Source organism: Notamacropus eugenii, chromosome 3, assembly GCF_028372415.1.
Source record: "Notamacropus eugenii isolate mMacEug1 chromosome 3, mMacEug1.pri_v2, whole genome shotgun sequence".
Classification (NCBI taxonomy): Eukaryota; Metazoa; Chordata; class Mammalia; order Diprotodontia; family Macropodidae; genus Notamacropus; species Notamacropus eugenii.
This window is the reverse complement of record NC_092874.1, coordinates 97,607,332-97,631,724: the sequence shown is the minus strand read 5'-3', so window position 1 is coordinate 97,631,724 and position 24,393 is coordinate 97,607,332. Positions and strand designations below refer to the sequence as shown.

The following is a 24,393-nucleotide window of genomic DNA, read 5'->3' as shown; positions in this document are numbered from 1 at the left end:
TGTCTAAGAGGAAGGAGGTGAAAGGACAGGAAAGACAAACTATCATTTGATCGTTTCATTGACAGTTCTCGACTTGCAGGTGGTACTCATCTTTTATGAGTACTTTACTTTTTACATCTGGATTTCCTAGGAAAAGACAGGTTCTGGAAGTGTTCACTTATTCCCTGGATGGGGTGGGGGACAGGGGTATGCCTGCCTTGGCAACTTTAGGTATCAAATTCAGATGCTCATAGGATCTCTGGGCCTGGCAGATTCCAGAGCTGTCCGGAGTCATAAAACCTCAGTTCAGTTCTGCTCTCAGATGCTGTGTGATACGAGCTAGTCATCTAACCTATGACTGCCTGTTTCCTTGTCTGTAAAATGCTGCTAATATAATGCATCTTCCTGTGTAGTGAGGATCCAATGAAATATTCGCAAAGTCCTTAGCATGATGTTTGTCCCTGTGGGTACTTGGTAAATGTTTCTCTCCTTCCTTTTTTTGGTAAATGGGGGAATCTTAATGTTTTGTGTGTCACAGACCCCTTTGGCTATCTGGTGTGGGCCCCTTCTTAGAATGATGTTTTTAAATAATTGTGGCAAATTCTAAAATCTAGCTAGAGGTTAATGAAAATAAAGAAGTAATTTTTTTTTTCCAATCCGAGTTCACAAATCCCCTGAAATCTGTCCACTGATAAGAGTTAACTCCACCCTGGGAGATGATGTTTCAGGGTCTTTCCAGGTCTAACATTCTATGATTCTGTGTCTCTCTGGCCTTATCCTCTACCCTAAGAGGCATGGACTCTGCCAGCAGAACTGATGTCCCATGTTAAAGGACTTCTGGCTCTGTCTGGTTCTCATCTTTGGTTCACTCAAGAGCCGTGGACAGAGGTTTTGAACAGCTTCACTACCTTCTGCAAAATCCTAGTGCCGCTCTGCTTTATATTCTGTTAATTCATGCATGTATTATCACTCTCGCTAGATTTAAATCTCCGTGACGGCAGGAAGTGTCATAACTGATTGTATCTAACATGGGACTGGGCATACATGCTCCGCTTGATGGATGGTACCTTCACACTTCCCCATTCCCTTCTCTTTAGCTCCTTCTTTCCTCCTGTTCTCTCGACAAGCCATTGTGAATGGCCATAGTGCCTCACTTTACTTTCCATAACTTTCCATTCTCTTTTGGCCTCTGTTTTGTCCTTGGGTCTCAGTCTACTCCCCTGTAAAAGGAGTCGGTGGTTGGACTTGACGTCTAAGGTGCTTTCCAGCTCCAACATTTTCATTTCTTTGGCTTCTCCCTTCAAATTTACTTTTTCTAAGCCAGTTAAAGCATCCCATGCTCCCTCTGTCCTCCAACACAGGCAGATGTTGAGACTTGACGGTTTAGCACCTTCTCTACCACCTGGTGACAATCATCTTTCCTCTCAGTAGACGTTTGCTCATTTCATTCCATTTTCACCCAACCTGTTCAACTTGGATGGTGAGAGGAGGTAAGGAAGAGGCTTGATGCGTGTCCAAGCCACTCTGCAATGGCAGCAACCTTGCAGCCCAGCAGACTCCCCAAGAAGGGACCTTCCATTCTAAAGCAGATCGCTACATGCCATGTATCCTTTTACTCCACTCACTGTGACACCTTCCCACGTCACTCCAGCCAGCCTCGGGCTCCCCTCCCCTGAAGCCCTAGGTCCGGCCCAGCCAGGGCTCCCCCGGCCGGTCTTGGCCTGATTTCTCCAGGCGAGAGGACCAGCCTTACCTTGCGCTGGGCACCGCGGACCCAGGAGAGGCCAGCCGGGGGAAGCCACCGCACGCACTCCCGCCGGTCCGCGCCGAGCGCAAACAAAAAAGCAAACAGGAAACACTCGTCTTTTAAAAATTACTCTATTATTATCAAATAGAACCACAGTATCCAAAAGGTAATTATAAAGTTCTATCCCCAACTAAATCAACCTGCACCACCCCCAGGCGACCCCCGGAGGCCGGCAGCCAAATCACTCCCCCCGTGCTGATTGGTTTCATCCATTTTATTGTCAAGGAAGTTAACAACCCAAGGGGGTTCCCCAGGCCCTCACTCTCCCCCTTGGGGCAAAGGGTGAGGGAAGGATGGCAGAGCGACCTGGTCTCACTACCCCCTATTTTCCTGGGGGAGAGGGTGGGGTGGGCGGTTACAGCAAAGGGGTCGCTGCCCCTGCCCTCGATCTCGGGGGTCTCCTCCCTGGCGCGGCGAGGCGGCCGCCAGGAGGGGGCAGAGGCGGGGTCTGGCCTCGCTCCTCCCGCCCGGCGCCCCCCGGTGAGAAGCAGGGCCCGGCCAAGGGCCGGCCGGGCTCACTCTCCGGTGTGAGTTCTGAGGTGGTACTTGAGCGACTGCTTGTAGCGGAAGCACTTGGCACAGTGGGTGCAGGGGTAGGGCCGCTCGCCCGTGTGCGCGCGCTGGTGCTCCAGCAGGTGGTGCTTCTGCGTGAAGCGCTTGCCGCACTCGGTGCAGTGGTAGGGCCGCTCGCCCGTGTGGATGCGCCGGTGCTCCAGCAGGTGGTGCTTGCGGATGAAGCTCTTGCCGCACTCGGGGCAGGCGTGCGGCCGCTCCCGCGAGTGCACGCGGCAGTGGTTGGTGAGCTTGGACTTCTCGCTGAAGCTCTTCTCGCACTCGGGGCACTTGAAGGGCCGCTCGCCCGTGTGAGTCCTCTGGTGCCGCAGCAGGTGCGAGGGCCGGCTGAAGCTCTTGCCGCACAGGCTGCAGATGAAGGAGACCTCGTGCTTGCCCGCGTGCACGCGCTGGTGGATCACCAGGCTGATCTGCAGCCGGAAGCTCTTCTTGCACTCGGGGCAGGTGTAGGGGCGCTCCCCGGTGTGCGTGATCTGGTGCTTGGTCAGGCTGGACTTGTGGCTGAAGCTGCTGTCGCACTCGGGGCACTGGTAGGGCTTGGCGCCGCCGCCGCCGCCCGCGCCCAGGCCCGGGGACTTGGGCCGCGGCTTGAGCGCGTGCTTGGGGGTGTAGGGGGGCCCGCGCTCGGGGGACGCGTAGCCGCCGCGCACGCGGTGGATGCGCTGGTGCAGCGTGAGCTGCTGCTTGTGGCGGAAGCTGACGTCGCAGTCGGCGCACTCGTACGAGCCCTCCTTGATGTGGTTGCGCTGGTGGATGATGAGGTTGATCTTGAGGCGGAAGCTCTTGCCGCACTCCAGGCACGTGAAGGGCCGCTCGCCGCGACGGTTGCGCTGCTGGTTGGCGGCCGCCGCGGCGCCGGCCCGGGGCTCGCTCAGGGAGGGCGGCGCCAGGCGCTTCACGTTGGCGCGGCCGCCCATGTGCAGGTGCGGGTGCGGGTGCGGGTGCGGGTGCGGGTGCGGGCGGCCCTCGGGGCCCTCGGAAGGCACGGCCACCGGAAGCTGGGCCGGGAAGAGCCCGCCGTCGTATCTGTCGGCCAGCGGGCCCAGGGCCTGCAGGTGCTGCGCCTCGTCCTCCTCGTCGTCGTCGTCGTCCTCCTCCTCGTCCTCCTCCTCGTCCTGCTCCTCGGTTTTGATCACGATTCCCTCGGCTGTGGGGGAGAGAACGAGAGAGGCCCGTCAGCTGCCCGGCCCGGGGGCCACGGAGAGCCCTGAGGCCTCAGCAGGGGGCCGCCTCCCCAGTCCGCTACCCCAAGCCCACGCGCATCCCCCCACCCCACCCCTTTGCTTGGCTGTTCGCCCGGGCCCTCGGTGTGGCACCCCCAGCTTACAGAGACTGGAACAAGAGATGGGCGATGGCACCGGCCCACAGCCGGCCTGACTGCATACAGCCAACCCTGGAGGCCAGCTTTGCGGATCGGGCTCCTGCCCCTCCTCACGCTCGTGAACCAGAACCATCCTGCCAGCGTGGCATTTAATGAGGAGGAAAGGAAGGGGCAGGATAAGTGGTCCCATACCCAGAAATCCCGGGCTGCTGTGGCAGTTGTGCCTGGTCTAATTCAACAAACGTTTTCAGCACCTACAGTGAGCCCGTTCGGTTTAAGTGTCACAGCAGGGCATGGTTTGCTGGCTCTTGCCTTGGGTCCCAGGAGGGCCATCGAATGCCCCAAGGCAAAGGGCCTAGGCTAGGCAGTGCCGCTTTTCCATCTTACCCGTACAGTTCCTCTGCTGCACCAGCATCTGCTTCAGTTCGCTGAAATCCCTGGTGTCTTCAGGAGATTCCCCCAGCCTGGCCTCCTGCTGTACCTCTGACTCAGGCTGCTCCCCACAGGCTTCTCCCAGCTCCGACTCCTGAAAGCCATGCTCTTCTACTTGCCCTGCCAGTGGTTCTGGTGTTTCCAGGCTTTCTGAGCCTTCATCATTGGTCTGTACTTCAATTTTTATCACAATCCCATCATGTGCTGGGAGAAAAGGAGAAAAAGGAACTCAGGAAACCCCCACACGGCACTTTCACAGATACACTTAGTATCTTTTTTGTATTCATACTCATTTGTGCACCTGCTATATTCCCACGTAAGCTCCACCAGGGTGAGTGGAAGGAACATCTCTTCACATCTGGGGTACTGGTACCGTCATCATGCTACCAAAAAGGTCTGCTGGATACTGAGAAGGCTCCCAGAGGGGCCATCTCCTGAATATCTTATTAAATATGGGATTGACACTCCTGTATGATGGGGCAAGTTACATGTGATCTTTCATGGGAGGACAGTGTTGGACCTGGTAGCCTTTGGAGGCCGGTGGGTCAAAGTATCCTGATTCTACACTGCACTGCCTTGCCTTTGGCCAAGCTTCAGCAGACCCAGCTGAAAGTCTCCTTACCATGAGATGTTTCTGATGCTTCCAGAATAGAACCCTCTGGGATACAGTCCTAGACGGGCCTGCCTTTGAGCAAAGTTGTCCTCCATGGAAAAGTTTATAACATATCCAGGGCAGCTGCTTCCAGAAGGGTCAAAGCAAACTGATTTTGCAATAGAAAAAATCCATACTGAAGGCCATAAAGCTCAAAGGTACTCAGAAGGCAACTTTCAAGATATCCTAAAGATGGAAGATTCCAAAAGGCTGAAAAAGACTGTGTACTAATTTTTTAAAAAATTTGACCAAGAAGACATCAGCAGCTATGCATCTGTACACCTACTTTGGCTCTAAAAAAACTTTGAAAGTAATCCTGCTAAATTTTCAAACTTTTTTGGTTTATTGGTTATGATTTTTTTTCTTTTTTATCTTTAAAAATACTATTTATTATGTGGGATGGCTCTCTGGAAGGGGAGGGGAGGAATACTGGGGGAAATTATAGTGAAGTAAAAAACAAGATAGTAAAATTTATTTTCAAAAAGGAAAGTAATCTCTGCATGGACTGATGGGATCCATCATGAAAAGGGAAAAGGAAGACTTTCGCACATGGTATTCTATGTGTTCCCAGTCATATAATCGATTGAGAGGTTGAATGATTATAAAAATCATTAAAATAAAACAGGAAGGCATCCTGGACAATGGGTAGATCTTTTGTGGATGATTCATGGACAGTGGACAGGATTCCCACAGGTTGAGGTGATCTTCCAAGGTGGATGAAGTGCCCACATCTATCAGACTCATCTACTGTAACCTGAAGTATTCTCAAGAGTCCCAACATTACAAGCCATGCACCTTCTGGTCATTTAGGGCCAGCCTTCTGTATAGGCAGAGGAGGTGGACAACTATATGGTGTGACCTGATAAGCATAAGGAAGACACCAGTCCTCAAAGATATCTCCTGATCAAGATGCCACTGTCAAAGACTGAGTCCTCTGATTTTGTTCAACAAACTTTAAGCACCTACCATATGCAAGATAATATACAAAGAGGAAGATAAAAATTTAGGGGAAAAAAACCTAGCCCTTATGCTCATAGCGCTTCCTGGTATCATGAAGAAGCATGGACTTCTCCCTGTTGTCTTTTTCATAAATGCAGAAATTCCTGAAATGATTAATCCATCAAACTGCTAATATTGTTAAGATTTCTTCCTCTCAGATTGGAGGGCTCTAAGGTAGCCAGAAGGCACAGGGCCCTTGGGAAGAAGAGTAGATACAAAGCATGGAGATGAAAAAGGACATGGCTGAGCAAAGACAAACTGTGCAGACATTTCAGTTTTGCCTAAGTTTGGACTTAAAAGGGCCCATAGTCATCCTAACAGTGGTTAGGCCTCAGTACTTTAAGCTTCACAGAAAAATTATACTATCTAAAAAAGATGCATTAATTTTATTGCAAAGGTACAAATTTAGGGTGGAGATGTAAACTCTTGCCTTCTTCCCTACCATGGGCTCCAACCTCAGGCCCCCTGGTTAGAGGGACAAATAGTACATTTAAGGTTCCTACTTTCCTGTGAAAGTTCTGGGCCCAGAAGCAAATCTCAGGTAGCACCATAAGGTCTGGGCTTATTTACTTCCCCTGGAAAGGGAGAGAGGTGCTTCAGGGATCAGGTACCCAGGAGAGGCACACAGTATTAGAGATGGGAAGGGCCTTTAAAATAAGCTACTCCAAACTATTCACTTGTAAAATTAGGAAACTGAGTTTGAAAGAGGTGAAAGAAACCTGCCCAGGATCCCAGTGGGCAATTAGTGTCAGAGCCAGGGCATCTCTGGACTCCAGAACTAATGCCCTTTCTATTGTGCCATGCTGTCTAACCCAGGTATTTTTAAAATAAATTTTTGTTGATGTCTTTTGATTTCTACATCACCAAATTTCTGCCAGAATCTCTCCCCTTCTAGAGAACCAACCCATATAATTATGGGGTTTTTTAAAAGAAAAAAAGAGAAAATTAGTAAAACAAATCAGTACATTGAAAAGTTTAGAAATATGTGCATTTTATCACAGCCTTTGACCTCACCTCTGAAACTAAGTGAAGTGGGAACATCTTCTAGTGGTTCTCTGGGGCCCGCTTATTCTTTGTAATTTTGCAACATAACCTTTCGACTGCTTTGTGGTTGTTCTTCACATTTATTTAGATTATAGTAGTCATTGTGGATATTGATTGTTTTGGCTCTGCTTACTTTATTTACTCTAGATCAGATTGTGTGAATCTTTCCATGCTTCTCTGTATTCATTTCCTTTCTTACTGCACAATAATATTCCATTACATTCACATACCACAATCCTCTTCACCATTCACCAGCTGATGGAATGTAATCCCATTCATGGGATGCTTTTCATCCTCCAGTCCCACTCATGACCTGTCTCCTTTAAGTACCAAATTTAAACCTCATCTTCCACAGGAAACTTTCCCCAACCCCACCCCCCATAATTTGAGTGCCCTTGCTGTTATTCTTGCTTGCTTTTATATATTTCTTTGCCTGGCATCTGCCTCATTAGACTGTGAGTTTCTGCGTGGCAGGGTATTCCCACTGCTTAGCACAACCCCTGGCACATGGCAGTTGCTTAATAAATGTTTCTTGGCTGTCTGACTGATGGACATCCACTCTCATTCCAGTTATTTGTTACCACAAAAAGGGCTGCTATACATATTTTTATGTATAGACCTCCTTGGGGTAGAAGTCTAGTATGGGAATCTCTGAGTCAAAGGGTGTGGGCATTTTAGTCACTTCATTTCAATTGCTTTCCAGAATGGTTGTACTGATTCAGAGCCCACAAACAATGCACCTGTATTCACACCTTCTTACAACCCCTCAGACATGAATGCTTCCAATCTTTTGTCATCCTTATCAGTTTTCAGGGCATGAGGTAAAACCTCAGTTTGATTTACATTTCTTTTTTTATTAGTGCATTGGATTAGTGCATTGCATTCTTTCATGTGGTTGATAACAGTTAGCCATTCTTTTGAGAACTGTTCATATCCTTTGATTTTTGATCACTTAGCTACTGGGAAACAACTTTTAGTTTTATGTCTGTTAGTTGTCTTGGTTTGGAGTCTCTGAAAGGATAGAAGGTAATTAGTAGCCTTGGGTATTCTATAGCCTACACATGTCCAAAAGAAAATTTATCACCCTTCATCTTAACTATTGCAATGACTTCCACATTGGTTTCACTTCTAAAATAAGGTATTAGTTTCCCCATTTGGCCGCCTCTACCTGGTGGGCCTTCCCTTTTAATAAAGATTTGAAAAGAAAAATTAATACATTAATAGAATTTGACAGAATGTGCTATATTCCACACTCGTTGAGAGGTGCATTTTCTTAAATCTTCTCTGGGGTAAAACTAATTCATTATAACTACACAGTATTCATTTTATCATTCTTTCCATGTGCACTGTTACAGTTATTGGGTATATTGATTTCCCTGGTTCTGCCTACTTCATTCTGCATCAATTCAAAAGTCTTTCCATGTTTCTGTGATTTATGTGACTTATTATTAATACGGGAATGTTCCCTTCTGTTGACGTACCACAACTGATTTAGTCATTCCCCAAGTTAATAGGCATCTATTCTTTTCTAGTTCTTTATGACCAAAAAAGGGGATGCAATGACACTTTTTGTACATGTGGGACCTTTATTTCTGTCTTTGACTTCCTTGGAGTATAGGCCCAGCAATGGAATCTCTGGGTATAAGAATTTAGCCATTTTAGTTAATTCGGGTGAACATAATTCCAAACTGCTTTCCAGAATGCTTAGACCAATTCACAGTTCCACCAACAGCATATTTCAGTCTTCTCACGGTTTGTCCAACACTGACTAATTCTACCTTTTGTCATCTTGGATAATTTCCTGGCTATGAAGTAAAATCTCAGGCTATTTCTTTCCCTTGATGACCTTATCAGTTATCACACAGCTACCATCTTTACGGAAATGATTCTCAAATATATACATCCAGCTCCATCTCTCCTGAGTTTTAGTCTCTAATCGTGAACTTGCTATAAGACATTCTTTTTAAAAAAAAAAACCCAACATATATTTTTATTCTGAATTTAAACACTAAATAAGATGAGAATTTCTATATACAAAGTAGAACCGAGAAAGAAGGTTGTATGTGAAGCTGTGATTCTCTTAAATACATCTTGCATTTCCTTTTAAGTATATAATAACCTCAATACATAACTTTCAAAGTTAGCAGGCTTGTCTATTTCCTCCTGACTTTCTGTTTTCTTGAGAACATTAAAAAAATGCTTCAATCATCATAATTTCTTTCTTTTATTTTTCAGCAACCTATCACTAGGCACCCTTTCCTTGCTACCTCCTGACCCTTACCCCCACCAATGAAAAAAGAAAAATAACTTATAACAACTATGCACCATCAAGCAAAACAAATTCCCACACTGGCCATGTCTTATTCTCCACCCTGAGTCCATAAGGAGGTATGCTTCATCATCAGTCCTCTGAAACTGCCACTGAGTAAGTCTTAAATTAATTTAAATTTGTCTTTCTCTACAATCTTATTACATAAACTGTCCTCTTGGTTCTGCTCACTACTGTGCACTAGTTCATGCAAATCTATATTTCTCTGGTTGCCCCATCACTCTTATTGACTCACATTGGGTCTGTGGCCCACTAAAATCCCCAGTTATTTTTCAGGCAAACAAATATGCATAGTCAAGCAAAATAATTCACCTCAGTGGCTGTATATAAAATTATATCTGCCTTACTGTGAAACCAAAATCTATCACTTCTCTGTAATCCATAAGATATTTCATTACTGGTGCTTTGGAATCATGAATGGTCATTGTATTGGTCACAGTTCTTACAGCTTTTTAAGTTGCTTATTTTTACAGGGTTTTTTTAAAAATAAATTGTTCTCCTGGTTAATTTAGAGATACAAATTTTCCTCTAAGCACTGCTTTCAATGTATCACAAAGATTTGTATGTTACCTCGTTGTTACTTTCTTTGATGAAATTACTTGTTTTTATGATTTGTTCTTTCACCAATTCTGAAGGATTAAATTATTTAATCTCCAACTAATCTTAGCTCTTCAATATTTCAAATTATTTCATTTGTTGAAATTCATAGTCATTTGCTGAATATAATTTTTATTGCATCGTGTTCAATAAAGGATGTTTAATTTTTCTGCATTTGTGAGGTTTTTATTTATGGTGCACAGTCAGTTTTTGTAAGGTGCCTTATAAATAGCTGAAAATTATGAATATTCCTTTTTGATTCTATTCAGCAACTTCCAGAGATATGTCTTATCTAACTTTTCTAAAATTCTATTCAGGAAAGTTTTTGCACAACCAAACCCAATGCAACCAAGATTAGGAGGGAAGCAGAAAACTGGGAAAGAATCTTTGCAACTAGTGTCTGTGATAAAGGCCTCATTTCTAAAATATATAGAGAACTGAATCAAATGTACAAGAATAAGAGTCATTCCCCAATTGATAATGGTCAAAGGATATGAACAGGCAGTTTTCAGAGGAAGAAATTAAAGCTATCTGCAGTCATATGAAAAAATGCTCTAAATCACTATTGATTAGAGAGATGCAAATCAAAACAACTCTGAGGTACCACATCACACCTATCAGATTGGCAAACATGACAAAATAGGAAGATGATAAGTGTTGGAGAAGATGTAGGAGAGTTGGAACACTAATTCATTGTTGGTGGAGCTGTGAGGTGATCCAACCATTCTAGAGAGCAATTTGGAACTATGCCCCAAGGGTTACAAAAATTGACCCAGCAATATCACTTCGAGGACTGTATCCCAAGAGATCATAAAAATGGGAAAAGGTCCCACATGTACAAAAATATTTATAGCAGGTCTCTTTGTGGTGATCAAAAACTGGAAATCAAGGGGATGCCCATCAATTGGGGAATGGCTGAATAAACTGTGGTATGTGAATATAATGGAATACTATTGTGCTATAAGAAATGATGAAGAGGAAGGCTTCAGAGAGGCCTGGAAGGACATATATGAACTGATGCTAAGTGACAGGAGCAGAACCAGAACTTTGTACACAGCAACAACCACAGCGTGTGAGGAATTTTTCTGGTAGACTTAGTACTTCATTGCAATGCAAGGACTAATAATTCCCAATGGTCTCTTAAGGCAAAGTGCCTTCCACATTTAGGGAAAGAACTATGGAATTTGATAGCAGAATGGAGCAGTTCATTTTCTTTTGTATTATGTTTTGGTTTGTTTTATGATTTCTGTCATTCATTTTAATTCTTCTATGCAACATGACTGAGGTGAAAATGTATTTAATAGGAGTGTATGTGTAGAACTTATATAAAACTGTATGTTGTCTCAGGGAGGGAGTGAGGAGGTAGGGGGGAAGGGGGGGGAAGGAGGGGAAAAATCTAAGATATATGGAAGTGATTGTAGAACACTGAAAACAAAAATAAAATAAAATTCTATTCAGGTCTTTAACTTCTTGTTTACCTTTATGTTAAATCTGTTTAAGTCGGAAAGGGAAACATTAAGGTTTCTTAATATTACATAATTTTATTGTCTATTCTTTGAATAACTTTTAAGTATTTAGATGCTATAACATTTGGTGCATGTATATTAAGAATTTAAAATGGTTTATTTTCTAAGGTGCTTTAAGTATAACCTAGTTTCTCTGTTTATCTCTTCTAATTCTATTTTTATTTTTGTCTTGTCTGGTATCATGATTGTTATCATTGTTTTCAGAGTTTATCTGAAGTATCATGATTTTGTAGCAGCCCCTTATTTTAATTCTGTGTGAATCTTTGTTTCAAATGTTTTTGGGATTTTTTTGGGAAAAATCATAAACACCTCTTCTGAGAAATATTTGCTCATATTTTTGACCATTAATCCATCAGGGAATGGCTCTCGTTCACACATTTGTATTATTTCCTTACACATTTGGATATTAAATCCCGATGCAAAGATTCCAAAACTGATATTTTTTCTCTTTATTCTAGCTGCACTGATTTTGTTGGTGCAAAAGCTTTTCAATTTTATGTGTAGAAAATTATCTATTTATTTGTAGATTGTAGTCTTCTTTTGACAGGAGAAAAACTAAGGTCCAGATATAGGCATGAATAGTATTCATAGGCTCTAGAGTTCTTCAGGATAGAGCCAAATCCCTTGAGCCCTACTGTTTTTCAGTGCAAAGTAAGAAGGTACAAAAGAACCATACTAGCAAAGAGCATGTCTCAAATTAGAGCCATTAAGAAATCCATCAAAATTCTTACCTTAAGAAACAATTTATATCCTTTGACTCAGCAGTCCCACTACTGGGCACATACACTCATGGGAGTCAAAGACAGGGGAAAGATCCCAAGTCCCAGGTGAATATGCTAATATTCATAGCAGCACATTTTGTGGTATCAGAAAATGGGAATAGAGTAGCCTACTACTTGTGGAATGGCTAAACAAATTGATAGATGAATGCTAATGCAATATTATTATATGTTAATGATGAATATGAAAACTTCAGAGAAACATGGTTATACTTGGATCAACCGATACAGCAAGAAACCAGAGAACAACACAAACAATAACAATAGTAAATGATATGGTAAATAAATAGAAAATTTTTTTAGTATATTAAAACATTATTTAAGGAATAGCTAAATTCAGATTAATGGAAATATCCAGTATTGAATCCAAAAGTCAGAAGACTGTGAATGTCAAATGAAGCAGATGAAGACAACTACAGTTGCTATTATTGGTCAGTTTTGCTTTATTCTTTGTTTCAAGGGAATGTGTGTGTGTGGGGGAAGTACTGAGGGAAATTGTTATTAAATTGTGATGTAAAATTTGTTCCAATTATTTAGACATTTGGCAAACATAAGAAGGGATGGAAATCCTCAACCAGGTCTCAGTCACCCTCAGATATTTTTTATTTACAATTTGTTGCATTAGGTTTTCTAACATATATTTGCTCTTTAATTTATCTCAGAAGAAATAAAGCCCAAAGCTATATTTGTAGTTACATAGAGGAAAAAAGTGCTCTGTGTTAATCCCACCAGCCACTTACCAGCACTGGGGTCAGTTGGTGTTTCTCCTTCCTCAGAATCTTCCTGTTCCTGCATGGTTGGCCTCTCTCCTCTTTCCATCTGTGACATAAGGTCTGGTTTGGAAATTGCATAGTCTGCCCAGGAAACAGGAAATAAAAAAAGATCATGGGATAATGTTAAACTAAGTGCCATGAAGATGCTGGATGTGCATATGTGCTATACCAGCAGTTGACAACCTTTGAAAAGGGATGTGCTTATCCCTTTAGATATTAGACAAATTTTCTTCCATATGTTGTGTGCCTAGTCTGTTCTATCAGTAAATCTATTTCTTAACGAGTATCAAATTGTTTTAATAATGACTGCTTCACATTCTTGATGAAAAGACCAGAGCTGAAAAGAAAATTTGACTTTCAAACACAAGAATGAAGAGAAGCAGGAAAAGGTGAACAGCAAAGAGAAGACATAAGGGACTTACTAAAGCTGAACTGTTTACATTCCTACATGGAAAGACAATATTTGTAACTCTTGAAACTTTTCAGTACCTGGGTAGTTGGTAGGATTACACACACATACACACACACAGCACAGAGTAAATTGAATAGGATGGGATCATATCTTAAAAAATGAAATTAAGGGGTGAGAGAGAAATATATTGGGAGGAGAAAGGGAGAAATAGAATGGGGCAAATTATCTCTCATGAAAGAGGCAAGCAAAAGACTTTTCAGTGGAGGGTAAAAGAGGGGAGGAGAGAGAAAAACATAAAACTCACCCTCATCACATTCGACTAAAGGAAGGAATAAAATGCACACTCATTTTGGTATGAAAACCTATCTTACAATACAGGAAAGTGGGGGAGAAGGGGATAAGCAGGGTGGGGGGGAGGATGGAAGGGAGGGCAGTGGGAGGAGGGAGCAATTTGAAGTCAACACTCTTGGGGAGGGACAGCATCAAAAGAGAGAATAGAAGCAATGGGGGACAGGATAGGATGGAGGGAAATATAGTTAGTCTTACACAACACTATTATGGAAGTCATTTGCAAAATTACACAGATATGGCCTAAATTGAATTGCTTGCCTTCCCAAAGGAAATGGGTGGGGAGGGAGGGATGAAGAGAAGTTGGAAGTCAAAGTTTTAGGAATAACTGTTAAGTATTGTTCTTGCTACTAGGAAATAAGAAATACAGGTAATGGGGTACAGAAAGTTATCTGGCCCTACAGGACAAAAGATGGGGACAAGGGAAGGGAGGGATGTTAGAAGAGAGGACAGATTGGTGACAGGGCAATTATAATGCTTGGCGTTTTGGGGTGGGGGGAGGGGAGAAACGGGGAGAAAATTTGGAACCCAAAATTTTGTGGAAATGAATGTTAAAAGTTAAATCAATAAATAAATTTAAAAAAATAATTACTGCTTCATAGTATAATTTGAGACCTAGTACTCCTAAGTCCCCTTTGTTCCCATTTCTTTTCATTGTTTCTCTTGAGATTCTTGACCTTTTTTCTCTCATATTAATTTCATTATTTTCTCTTTACAATTCTGTAAAGTAATGCTGTGGTAGTTTGATTGGTATGGTTTTGAATAAGCAATTTAGGTAGTACTGTCATTTTAATACTGGCTCATACTACTTATGAATGATGACTATTTTTCCATTTTTTAAGGTCTATATATTTGTAAACAGTTGTTTATAATTGTGTGGTGTGTGTGTGTGTGTGTAGTTCTTGTGTGTATCTTGGCAGCTACACTCCCACGTTTTGTATATTCTGTAGTAATTTAAAATATAATTTCTCTATCTCTTCTTGCTGAGTTTTATTACCTGTAACATCTATGAATAGTAGAAAAGTTCATGACCAAACAAGAAACAGAGAGTATCATGAAGATAAAATGGATAATTCTGATTACATCAAATTTAAAATTTTTTATACAACCAAATCTAATAAAGTTAAGGTTAAAAGGGAAACAATTAATTGGGGAAAATATGTGCATCAAGTTTCTTGAGAGAGGATTCTGGGAAGATGATGGGGTAGGTCAGAAAACTTTTGTCTCTCCAAATTTTCATCCCAAAAAAAGATAGAACATCATTGTAGAGCAGTAAAAATAAACAAAAGTAAGGATAAAGCAGTTGATCTCCTTACACAATCTAAGAAATCCCCAGGAAAGACCCCACCTCCAAGGACAGGGGTTTGGCCTGAGTTAAGTGTTAACACTTCCAAGTCAACTCTGTAGAATCTACAAATAAGCCGTGGTGACAGCAGAGTTGGGAGGCAGCCTCTGCCTCAGGAACTTTCACATCATTGACTGGGGGGGTCAAATGGCTGAGTAGGAGAAGACTGAAGGACCTTCAATCAAAGAACACCAAGCACATCTGTGCTGACCTGAAACGTCCTGGGTTGCTGCTGGTGGGAAAAGGAGTTTGCATACACCTGGTGAGTGCAGTTGCAGAGGGGCGGGACCCTGCTGACTGTGGGTACTTGCAGGACGGCAGAGTCCCTGGCTTCAGTTCCAGGGCAGGGAGGACAGCTATCATTTACAGTAACTGGAAAGACCTCAAGGAACAAGATCATTTGTGGGATAGCATGGCTCTGGGTCCTTAGCCATGGCTTAGGAGTGCCTAAGGTTGAGCCCAGAGACAGACCTCAGAAAATAACAGTAAGCAGAACCTGAGGCTTGGGTATCATTCTCCCACTGGAGACTAGAACTTGACTATACTAATAGGTGATAAAAACAAAACAGAAATAAAAATGAGCAAGGAAAGGAGAAAGAACCCAACCAACCATAGATAGTGACTCTGGGGATAGGGAAGATCAGGATTCATATTCAAAGGAAGATCACGGAGTTAAAAAAGCTACTCCTTTCTCAATGAGAAATGTCAAATGATTCTAAGCCCTAAAAAAGTTCTTAGAAGAACTTAAAAAAGACTCTAAAAATCAAATAAGAGAGCTCAAGGAAAATTTAGGAGAAAAATAAGAGCAATCTGAGAAAATCAAGAAAGTTATGAAAAGAAAGTTAATCAATTCCTTGAAAACTAGAATTGCGTAAGGGGAAGCTAATGATGTTCTAAGACACCAAGAAAAAACAAAATCAAAAGAATGAAAAAAATAGAATGTGAAATATATCATTAGAAAAAACAACTGATATGGAGAACAGATCAAGGAGAAGTAATAGAAGAATAATCAGACTACCTGAAAGATATGATCAAAAAAAGAATCCTGATACAATATTATGAGAAATTATCAAGGAAAATTGCCCTGAATTTCTAGAATAAGAAAACACTGCAAAAATAGAAAAAAGCCACATTTACCACCTAAAAAAGAATCCAGGAGGAAAACTCAAAAGAATATCATAGTCAAGTTCCAAAGTTCCCGGGTTATGGACAATAAAAAAACAATCTAAATATCATGGAGCTACATACGGATTACACAAGATCTTAGAAGGTACTACACTGAAGGACCGCAGGTCTTGGAATACTATACATTTCACAGAACAAAAGAGCTGGGTTATGACCAAAGGTAATTTATCCAACAAAATTAAGTATAATCCTGAATGAACTGAAAGATTTTCAGGTATTTGTGATAAAAACAGTAGAACGTAATGGAAAATTCAACATATAAGAGCCAGGAGAAATAAAGTAAACATTAAAGACCAATTTGGACTCAATAAGGAAGGTCAAACTGCTTATATGCAAAAAATGTTATCAGTACTTTTTATGACTGTTATTGTTATTTGGGTAGCTTGAAAAAAAGGCTTGGACTGAGCTGTATGTGATGGGGTAATTTTAAAAAAACTGTGTAGGGAGAGATAAAAAAAGTATTTATCTCATACAAATGAGACAAAAGGAAAAACTGATATAAAAGAAGCTGGTAGGCAGGAGGGTGGGTAGTACTAGACCCCTACCCTTATTGGGAATGGGTTAAAGAGGAAACATAAAAGTCTTCTAAATTCAAAGGAAATAAGAGAGCAAGGAGATAAGGGGAAGGTAGAGGATAAGGGCAGGACTCTTATTGGGTGGGTAGGTTAAGGAACAGGAAGACAAGGTATCAGGCAGAAGTAAAGTAGAGAAATGAGGAGGGATAAGGTAAATAGAGTGAGAAGGATAGTGAAGAAAAATAGGAAAGAGGAAAATACACAAGTAATTATAACTCAGAATGTGAATGGGATCAATTTACCCATAAAACAGCAAAGGATAGCAGATTGAAAATTTGAATTCAACAATATCTTGCTAGAAGCAAACCCAGTAAAAATGAGAGAGACACACAAAGATAAAATAAAGAGCAGGAGTAGAATTTATCATGTTAAAAAAAAGCAGGGGTAGTAATCACAAGCTCAGACACAGTTAAAGCTAAAATAAACTAAATCAAAAGAGAAAAATAAGGAAACTACACTGTCAGTAACATTATTCAATATTGTTTTAAACCATTTAAAATAACTAGACAAAATATAAAATACCTGAGAGTATGCCTGCCAAAAAAGACACAGGAACTATATGGACATAAGCATAAAGCACTTTTTATACAAATAAGGTCAGACCTAAATCACTGGAGTAATATTTATTGTTCAAGGGTAGGTAAAGCTAATATAATTTTTTTAAATGACAAATTTACCTATTTACTCAATACCATCCCAATAAAATTGCTAAAAAATTATCTTACTGAGTTAGAAAAATATAAAAGCAAAGACCATTTGGAAGAATAAAAGATCAGGAATTTCAAAGAAACCAGGGAAAAAAGATGTAAAGGATGGAGATTCAGCAGTATCAGACCTTAAACTATATTATAAGGTGAAAGCATTGCTAAAGTACAAAATGGATAATTCTGATTATTTTAAACCAACATTTTCTTGTATAAATAAAACCAATATAGCCAAGAAGAGAAGGAATGAAGAAAACTGGGAAAAAACTTTCATAAACAGTTTCTCAGATGGGATGTGACTGGGTTGGAAGATTACTTCGGTGTAGGGAATGATGAGTTGGCTCATTTTGAAAAACATGAAGAGACTTAGATCTATGAAGAAAGATGCTATCCATCTTCAGAAAAACAGATCACAAGTGGAAAGATGCATATCACAGTCGTGTATATGTATATGAGTGTATATGTGTATACATACATATGTTTGTAGATATTGATATATATGTGTATATCTATACATATATCCATATTTAATTGTAGCCTTCTTTAGGACAGGGTAAAGGGGTGGGGGAGGGAGAAGAAAAAATAAAGTAAAAAGTACATAGCAGAGAACAAAAGAAAACCTACAAGGAAGCAAAGAAAAGCTTGGAAAACAATATGTAGTATTTGTTACCTAGGTTTTCTTGAAATGGAAATTTATTGTTTGATATCTAATCCTCTTCTTATGTTCTGCTGTGTACATGGCAATGTTCTTTTTTCTTTTCTCATTTTGTATTTAAGTTTAAAATGAATAAATCATAATAAATAATAAAAAAATGGAAAAACGTTACAAAACAAAAACCCCCTTTCTCTAATAAAGGTCTCATACATAAGAAATGAATCCAGATTTGTAAGCAAAAGCACCACGCCCCAATTGATAAATGATGCAGGGGTGGAGGACCTGTGGCTTTCTAGGTCCTCAAGAACAGCCTTTTGACTTAGTTCAAGTTTTACAGAACAAATTATTTTATTAAGAGGATTTGTTCTGTGAAGTTTGGATTCAAAGGGCTGCACTTGAGGACTTAGAGGGCCACATGCGGCTTCAAAGCTGAAGTTAAGAATATGAAGAGACAATTCTCAAAGAAAGAATCTAAATTATCTATAGTCATATGAAAAAATCCTCCACATTAGAGAAGCCAAAATTAAAGCAATTCTCAGACTCCACCTCACACCCACAGAAAAATGATAAATGCTGGAGAGGCTGTGGGAAAAAAGGCACTGCCAGTGGTCTTGTGAATAGGTAGAACCACTCTGGAAAACACTTAGGAATAATATACAAAAAGTTACTAAATGTGCATGTGCCCTTTGACCCAGCTATACCACTGCTAGGCCTATACCCAAGAGATCAAAGAAAGAGGAAAAGGTTACATTAAAAAATAATTATAGCAACTCCTTTTGTGAAGGCAAAGAAACTGGAAACTAAGGAGATGTTCGTCGGTTACAGACTGAATGAATTATGTATACAAATGTGAAGAAGTACTTGCGTGTGGCAAGAAATGAGGAAATACATGATTACAAAAAGACATGGAAAGACGAAATAATGCAAAATGAAATAAAACGAGAAAAACAATTTTTATAACATCGATATTATGAAAATGAAAATTTTGAGGACTTTTACAAACTGATGAAGAAGGAAATGAACAGGACCAGAGAACAATTTATACAATAACAACACTGTAAAAACAAAAATAAAGGGTTATTGTGCAGCACGACTTGGCATAATGCTTTTTGATTCACTGACTGACTGAGGCAGAATTAGGGTGGGTGGATTTAAGGAAAAGTATCTTCTTAGAACTCCTCAAAAGCAGACTGAACTACAGTGGGAGGTAATGGACTCTTTGTCCTTAAAGTCAGGTGGCAGAATTCCTGGCAGAATAGGCCCTGGCACTCCCCAGTGCCTCCTGAACCAGATTAAAACGTAACTGGAAAATATTAATAAAATAAATACAAATACAGTAGAGTACAGATCATGTTTCTCTCTGAGTTTGACACTTCTGCTGCACGGGAGATGCTTGCTTAAGTTATGCTGGACTCAGATGGCCTCTGAGCTCCTCTGCAACTCTGAATCAGCAAATGGCAGTAACGATGAATGGGGAAGGTCCAGGGACCAGTAAGAGTGCAGTGCTTGCTGGGGTGGCGCACATATGCAGTCAGTCAGTTAGCATTTATGAAAGGCCTACTATGTGCCAGGCACCATGATAAGTGCTGGGCACATAAAGAGAGACAATAACGACAATAACATGGTCTCTGCCCTCAAAGAACTCAGTCTAATAGGGGAAACAGCGTGAAAAGAATTACGTACAAACACACTACCAACAGGATGAATGGGGAGGGAAGACATCCAGATTAGTAGGCATGGGAACAACTTCCTCTTGCAGAAAGCTGGACTTTAACTGAGACTAGATAGAAGCCAGGGAGGCAAAGGAGAGCTGAGGAACAACAGCATCATGTGCTTCTAGAATAAAAAGACCTATGTTTCAGGTAAAAATTTTGAATTCAAGGCTTCAATTTCCTGCACTCTAGGCTTCCCAATTTTTGGCCTACTTCCTTGGCTTTGAAGTATGACCTACAACCAACTTACTCACTCCCCTCAGCCCTTGGGAATCAGTACCTACAGACTCCCTCCCCCACCTCAAAAGAAAATTACCTTTACCCCCACAAAGGACTTCCCTAATTTTTGTGTGATGCATCAGTCCTACTTTGGACACTTGGGAGCACTGGAGCCCAACAATCCTCTCGGTATACATGAGTAAAAGTGATCTTGTATCTGAATTCCAAACACTTCAAAGATGTTCCCTTCAGGTGACTGTGACATCACACAACTCTGTTAATCTCCTATTCTTCTGAGATCCCAAGGACCCTCAGGATTTCCTCCAACACTTCGAGTACAGAAAGAGTTTTTCAAAGAATATAGGAGAAAAAGCAAAAGAAGGGGAATTACAGTAACACAGCTCTGAGGAACAATAATAAGTTGTTCTTAACCACTCCCTCTACATAGGTTTATAATAGCTATAAAACTCAAAACTGTACCAAGGACTATACTGGTTAGAGTAACAGAGTGAATTTTTTCTTTTTTTTTTAATTTTAATTAGAAAAATGGAGTTTATCACTTGTTTCCAAACATATCCCTCCCATCTTCCCTATATAGCAAGTCATCCCTTGAAACAAAAAATTTTTAAATAGTTCAGCAAAACAATTCCACACATCAACCAAATCTGATAATAAGAAAAAGTGACTTTCTAGAGCACTTAGTCAGTTCCGTACATTTTGGTAGGCTCTGGATTCAAATCCTACCTCTTCTGCTTCTGACAGTGTGACCTTGGGTACTCAGTCAATCAGTATTTAGACAGCTAGGTGACAGCAGATTAAAATACTGGACTAGAACTCTGGAAGACTTGAGTTGAAATCCAGCTTCAGATGCTTAGGAGCTGTGTAATCTTGGGCAAGTCATTTAATCTCTACCTAAATTTTCTCATCTGTAAAATGGGGATAATATTAGCATCTACCTCCCAGGATTATTATAAAGATAAAATGAGATAATATTTGTAAAGGGCTCTGCAAATCTTAAAGTGCTACATAAACATTACTTATTATTATGTACTTACTATGTGCTAGGAGCTGAGGATACCAAGAAACAAGCCCTGTTCTAACATGATAATGGGGGTAGAGAAGGCATGCATATACAAGTATGGGAAATACATATGAGGCAGTGAGAGATGGAGGGGGGGCCTAGAAGGTAGGGGAATGAGGAAAGGCTACATGGAGACGGTGGCACTTCAAGAGCAGTGCTCTGATTCTCTAAAGCAGAGGTGAAGACAGCCAGGGGAAAGACAGGTAGATGGGCAATGTCATGTCCTAAGTGTGGAACAGAGAAAAGGCTGGTTTGGCTGAACCACACAGTTTGTAAAAGGGAGTAAACATATAAGGAAGCTGGAAAGATAATTTGGGACCAACTTGAGAAAGGTTTGTAAAGTCAGACTGAGGAGTTTGTGTTTTATCTTAGAAGCAATAATAATTCTTGGAACTTAGTGAGCAAGTGACAAGGTGAGACCTGCTCTTTGGAAGATGGCCTGGAGCAGAGAATAGCCTGAAGCAGGAGACCAACTAGGAGGGCACAGCAACAGTCCCAGCAACGGTGATGGAAAGTCTGTACTAATATGACAACTGAGTGAGAGGAGCAGCATGTGGATGTGAGAGAGATGAAGGCAGAGAAAAGAAGTGCAGGGTAACACTGGTCCAGGAGGCTGGAAGAATGATGGAGTCTGACAAACAGGGAAGTTCAGAAGCGGGGGGAGGTGGGGAAAGAGGATGAGTCCTGTTCTGGACACAGTGAATTTGAGTTACAAAAAGGGGAGGAGGCAGAGCCAAGATGGCAGAGTAGTAGGAAGAACTGCTCCCTGCCACCACTGCCTGAACAGATCACACTGAATCCCAATGGGGAAATCCAAGGAAAAAAACCCCAGGCCAGATTGACATAGGGAGCTAGAGAGACATGCCTGTGGACAATGGGGATGGGGTCTGGGCAAGAACACAGAGTTGGGGAGGAGCGCAAGAAGAAGTCTGAGTGGCCCTGTGAATCCATACAGGGAGTGGGAACAGGTGTTAACTGGCTCTTGCTCCTCAGTTCTATGTCACAGATTCAGGGTGGACTGACTAGGGAACCCAGAACCAGGAAGGGCATGCTCCCGCTCTACACACCAAGCAAGGGACAAGTTCAAAAGCAAGCAGCAGCTGTGTAACTAACACAGCACTCAATTCACCAAGAAAGCAGAACAGGATCAGCTCAGACTTTCCCTCCGGTGAACAGAAGCTGGTCTTAACATCAAGCCTGAAGTTAGGAAGGAAGATGGAAAAAAGGATGAACAAAAAAAGAACCTCACCATGAAAAGCTACGGGGACAAGGACACTCAAGGTGAAGAGAGCCCCAGAAGAAGGGAATGACTCCACAATATCTACAAGCAAAGCCTCCAATAAAAACTCAGCTTGGGCACAAATTTAACTAAAATTCCTAGAAGAAATGAAGCAAGAGCCAAAAGACTTAGAAATTGCTTTAGCAATGAAATGAAAACATTAGAGGAAAAAATGAAAAGGAAATGAAATCTATGAGAGAAAGAATTAGAAAGGGAATTAATAACTCGGCCTAACAGGTACAACCTTGCCCAAACATCAAATTCCCTTAAAGTTTGAATGGACCAGATTGAAGTCAGTGATTTAATGACACAACAAAAAATGTCAAAAGACTGAAAAAAAAATAGAAAATTATTTCAAATCAAAAGTAACTGACCTAGAAAACAGAGAAAGGGGGGAAAATATAAGAATCATTGGACTGAAATTCCAATTGAAAGTCATTACCAAAAAGAGTTTAGAGAACATACTTTAACAACTATTAAAAGAAAACTGCCCAGATCCATTAAACCAAAAAAAAAATTAGAAATAAAATGAATCCACCAATTGTCTCCTGAAAGAAATCTCATAATGAAAACTTTTAGGAACATTATAGCCAAAATTCAGAATTTCCAGATAAAGAAAAAAAAATTCTAGAAACAGTCACAAAGAAAAGATTCAAGTATCATGGAGCCACAGTCAAGATCATACACTCTTTGGTGGCCTCCACTCTGAAGAAGCAGAGGACTTTGATTCCAGAAGGCAAAGGATATTGGCTGCAATCAAGAGTAACCACAAAACTGAATATAATCCTTGAGTGGGGCTAGGGGTGAGTAGAAATGGACCTTTAACAGAACTTCCAAACATTCCTGATTGAAAAATCAGACTGAGCAGAAACTCTGAATTTCATAGGAGTTAAGAGAAAGATAAAAAGATAAAATATAAACAAATACAGGGAAACTAAAGAAGGATAAACTGTTAAAATTTTAATGTAAGGAATGATGTGTTTCCCTTCTGAACCCTATCATCTTCAAGAGTCACAGAGGAAGACTAATTAGAGGGAAGGTTTAATGCTTACTAAATGCCTTGTTGAACCTCATAACAACTCTGTGAGGAAGGAAGGACAAAGACAATTATTTCTACTTTCCAAAAAAAACAACCAACCCTGAGGCTGAAGGAGAGGTTAAATGGCCCTCTTTGGTCATAGCTCTTTGGATTACAAGTGCAGCATGGCTCCTCTCTGCCCACCAGGATGCCTCTCTTTTTGGCTAGAAATGATTTCCATTCAGTGACCCTTCAGTAAGAGGGGGTTTGACTGGACATGGAGGGCAAGAGTCAAAGTTGACAGGCTGAGTAGCTACTTAGGGTGATAATTTTATAAAAAAAAGATTTTATATCTTCTTGATGATTTTAAAAGAAGAAAGGAAGAGAGAGAGAAAGAGGACCATATGGGGATGGAGGGGAAGGGAAAGGAAGGTTAGGAAAAATGTTCTTATGCAACCAGGATTCAAAAGTAGAAGTCTACAGGAAGGAAGGGAAAAGGGGGATTGGCTGATACCTGAACCTTAGTTTCACATGAACTAGTTGAAGGAAAGAAGAGAATACGCTCCCATAGACACACAGCTGGATACGGAAATCTATTTCAATCAACAGGGAAACAGGAGGGAAAGGGGAGAAGAGGAAACTAGGAGGATTAAAGGGAGGGCAGATTAAGGGAGGGATGGTTGTTGTTTGCCCTTCATTTCAAGAAGGCCCAATGACATCATGGGTGATGTCTTGACTTGTGCGTGAATTGGATTTAAGTGAGGCAATATTGCACAAAGTCATCAGCCTCACTCTCTTCCTGAGTCACTGAAGTCCAGCACCAGCACAAGATGACTGGCAGTGGCCCAATGGATGACCTTGGTTTCTTTTGTGCCTGACCAAGCTCAGGGAGCATGCTTTAGCTGTCTGTGACCATTGGAACAAACTGTTCTCAACTACCCATTCCATCAGGGAAAGTCTTCATGTGCTTCGGATAGACATTCCCCTCACTCACTGACAGGTTTGAGGCCTGTAGTTTACCCTCAACCTGGTTTAGCCCATCTGCGGAG

At 41.3% G+C, this 24,393-nt stretch overlaps 1 protein-coding gene across 2 annotated transcripts in view; it reads right to left on the bottom strand.

Annotated features, from left to right (window-relative positions):
• Positions 1-1,841: 1,841 nt before the first annotated feature.
• LOC140533063 (zinc finger protein 777-like) overlaps positions 1,842-24,393 on the bottom strand; it is a 34,305-nt gene continuing 11,753 nt past the window's right edge. For both annotated transcript variants that reach the window (XM_072652384.1, XM_072652385.1), the window contains 3 exons: positions 12,779-12,892; positions 4,068-4,316; positions 1,842-3,506 (listed from right to left, as the gene is read on the bottom strand). In XM_072652384.1, the coding sequence (XP_072508485.1) occupies positions 2,302-3,506; positions 4,068-4,316; positions 12,779-12,892 (1,568 nt within the window). In that variant the 3' untranslated portion in view covers positions 1,842-2,301. The remainder of the gene's footprint in view (positions 3,507-4,067; positions 4,317-12,778; positions 12,893-24,393) is intronic.